This window comes from Micropterus dolomieu, unplaced genomic scaffold (assembly GCF_021292245.1).
Source record: "Micropterus dolomieu isolate WLL.071019.BEF.003 ecotype Adirondacks unplaced genomic scaffold, ASM2129224v1 contig_9623, whole genome shotgun sequence".
In the NCBI taxonomy this organism is placed as follows: Eukaryota; Metazoa; Chordata; class Actinopteri; order Centrarchiformes; family Centrarchidae; genus Micropterus; species Micropterus dolomieu.
In genome coordinates, this window is record NW_025738609.1 from 1 (window position 1) to 3,173 (window position 3,173).

The 3,173-nt window shown below is 38.0% G+C and overlaps 1 gene segment (V, D, J or C); it reads right to left on the reverse strand.

Annotated features, from left to right (window-relative positions):
* Nucleotides 1–38: 38 nt before the first annotated feature.
* Nucleotides 39–3,160, reverse strand: LOC123965398. The segment is given in 5 exon segments: nucleotides 39–154; nucleotides 1,286–1,440; nucleotides 1,989–2,312; nucleotides 2,437–2,748; nucleotides 2,883–3,160. Coding segments are annotated over 5 exon segments (975 nt in total).
* Nucleotides 3,161–3,173: the final 13 nt, after the last annotated feature.

Genomic DNA, 3,173 nt, shown 5'->3' on the forward strand with positions numbered 1-3,173 from the left:
TTATTGTTAGTCATTAAATATGATGACGACTTTATTTAGTAGATGTTCAATAATGTCCAAGTTTTTAAAACTAGATCAGAAAAAGACAAAACAAGAGTCTCTGCAAAAGTTGTCTTATGCTACCCATCCACATCATCCTTTATCTTCTCTTCATCTGAAAAAAAATAAATAAATCAATGCAATTAGAACACTTGTCAAATACAGATTGTTAAACAGTGGCAACGTTTGACTGATCACATCAATCTGGAGTTTCACCCAGCTGGAGAACTGAAGCCAATGATCTTTCATACAGTAGATAGTTGTGGCCAGCAGATTTTCTGAAGGCGACTGGTATTCTTTCAAGAACATTTTTCAAGAACTTACATAAAAATGTTTATCTTCAGACACCAGGACTCTGTAACTACGTGTGATTTGTTATTTGAAGAAGGTATTTGTGATGTTTAATTCAATAAATTAATATACAAGCTAATATATTACTTTGTGCAGTGCAGCATTTTAAACGTGCTGGATGGCTGTGCCATTAAACTCTGTTCAGAAAAGAGTGAGAGAGTTACTTTTCATTAAACAAGTTACTTGTTTAATGAAATGTATGGGGTTGATTGTTCTTATGTAGTATGTATGATGCTTTGGCAATATTGTTGTTACACATTCATGCCAATAAAGCTAATTTGAATTGAATTGAATTGAATTGAGAGAGAGAGAAGAGGTACCGTTCACACCACTTTACTGTGTGATCCATCAAAATCAACAAAAAAACCCTGTAATATCACATTATTTTACTTGACAGTGTTTGTTATGGCCAGATAGAGCAATTCTCCAGTCAGAAAGAATTATTTGATACCAGTTAATGTTTCAGATATTGCTGACGAACAATTACATATTTATAATTAAATCTGAATGTATTTATCATTATATATATATATATATATATATATATATATTATATTATCATTATATCATGGTCTCCCTTTTCAGGATCATGTGCACTGCACAAACTGGACAAACCTGGAAAAGTTGGCAGTCTGTCACAAACACACAGAAAATCACTAACTTTCACATTAATATCATTCTTGTTTGTGAAGATGTAAAGAATCTGTCGGCCCAAATTGTTTCTCATTAATTTGGCATTTTTATTGTTGATGCGACTGGGCTTTTTTTTATAACTTGTACCATACTCAATCAAACTGTATACTTATTTTCATAGAATATATAAATCCTGCATTATATGGAATGCAGTCTTTAGTCCTTAGTATAAGTGAAATGTAGAAATGCCCTGCATGTTTACCTTGACCAGGCTGAATATCATGCTATAGAAGAGAGAGGATATGAAGAGGAATATGAAGGAGGAGGTTGTGGACCACAGACTGCTGAACTCATCCTCTTCAATGGCATCCTCTATGCAGCTCAGAGCCAAACTCAGTTTTAAATCTGGAGGAGAATCTAAGAAGAGGAAGGTATAGGTGGTTAGATGATGTGTGTGCGTGCGTGTGTGTGTGTGAGTGTGTGTGTTAACAAAGAATTTCTTTATTAAGATAACACATTTTTAAGCACTATTAAAGAGAGAAAAAGACGTTCACCTTTTTCTCATAATAATAATACTCATAAGCTAGAATTGAGCATTATTCACTGTTTGATCACATCATGTGTGGACGTTTCTCCATATGAATATATAGTATGCTACTGTGACTTTGTGCTTTTCAGTGTGTTTAAAAAAAATTTAAGTCATTCATGAACATATAACAAGTGTCTCTATGCAGCATTTATTTGAAACAGTCAGTACACTTCTCAAGCTGTTAGACAATGTGACAAAGACAGAAACACAAAATGACGACAAACAAAACTATATTAACATGTTAACACCTATTTTTACAATCACAAAGACTGATGACATCACAGAGTGCACAGATTCACAGAGACAGAGCAACATGTTAGCACAAAATACCACATTTAAAGCTGGATCTACTATTTTCAACATTCAAGTGATTCACCATGGTCCTTAGACACTCCTTTGGGTTCCATGGCCTTATTTCTACCAGCAGGCCAGACGTTGCAGTTGAACATGTTGTGCTTGTCCCACTTTTCCTTGGTGGTGGTGTAAACACTTGTAACTAAGTAGCCTTGTTGGGTCTTCTGTGGGGGGAAGTTAATGCCATCCTTATAGTTGCTAGTTTTATTTCCAGAACCTTCTGACCAGGCGATGTAGTAATCCTGCAGCACAGGACCAGAGACCAGACACACCAGAGAGACCTCAGCTCCTTTGCTGATGTCCTCCTCTGGGAGGACATGGACTGTCACATTTGGCTCACTCCCATCTGAAAAATACACCAACAAGGTTCATATATATGCTTTATGTTTGCTATTATGACATGTGTTGCTGCCTCCCCAGACTTACAGATTACTGTTCTACCAATCAGTCTCCATCACTCAGTAACATACCTCCTTTGTGGACAGTCAGATCCTGAATAACTGGAGTCATATCGTCTCTAATGGCAGAACAGCGCACTTTGTTGACACTCTGCCACTCAGACAGACTACGAGTTATCGTGCTGGTTTTGCTGTGCTGAACGCCGCTGGACGATGTTGATTCAGCAATGTTGTTGGTCACATCTTGTCCATCAGTTTGCCAAGTGACTTGAATTTCATTTACAATGGTCTCGTCCTGTCCAGTAATGATACACTCCAACTTTATTTTGTTGTTGCTGAAAATTTCTTTGGCACTGGGTTGGTTCAGTGTCACTGTGACAGGAGCTACATAAAATGATGACGTCACAGAGTGCACAGGTTCCCATGGCAGAGAGCACACACAGAGAAAGAGCAGCTTGTTAGCACAAAATATCACATTTATAGTTGAATCTTCTATTTATCACATTCAATTGAGTTACCCTGGGCCTTAGACACTCCTTTGGGTTTCACAGACACACTTCTACCAGCAGGCCAGACGTTGCAGTTGAACATGCTGTGCTTGTCCCACTTTTCCTTGGTGGTGGTGTAAACACTTGTAACTAAGTAGCCATGTTGGGTCTTCTGTGGGGGGAAGTTAATGCCATCCATATAGATGCCGGCCTTATTTTCAGTACCTTCTGACCAGGCGATGTAGTAATCCTGCAGCACAGGACCAGAGACCAGACACACCAGAGAGACCTCAGCTCCTTTGCTGATGTCCTCCTCTGGGA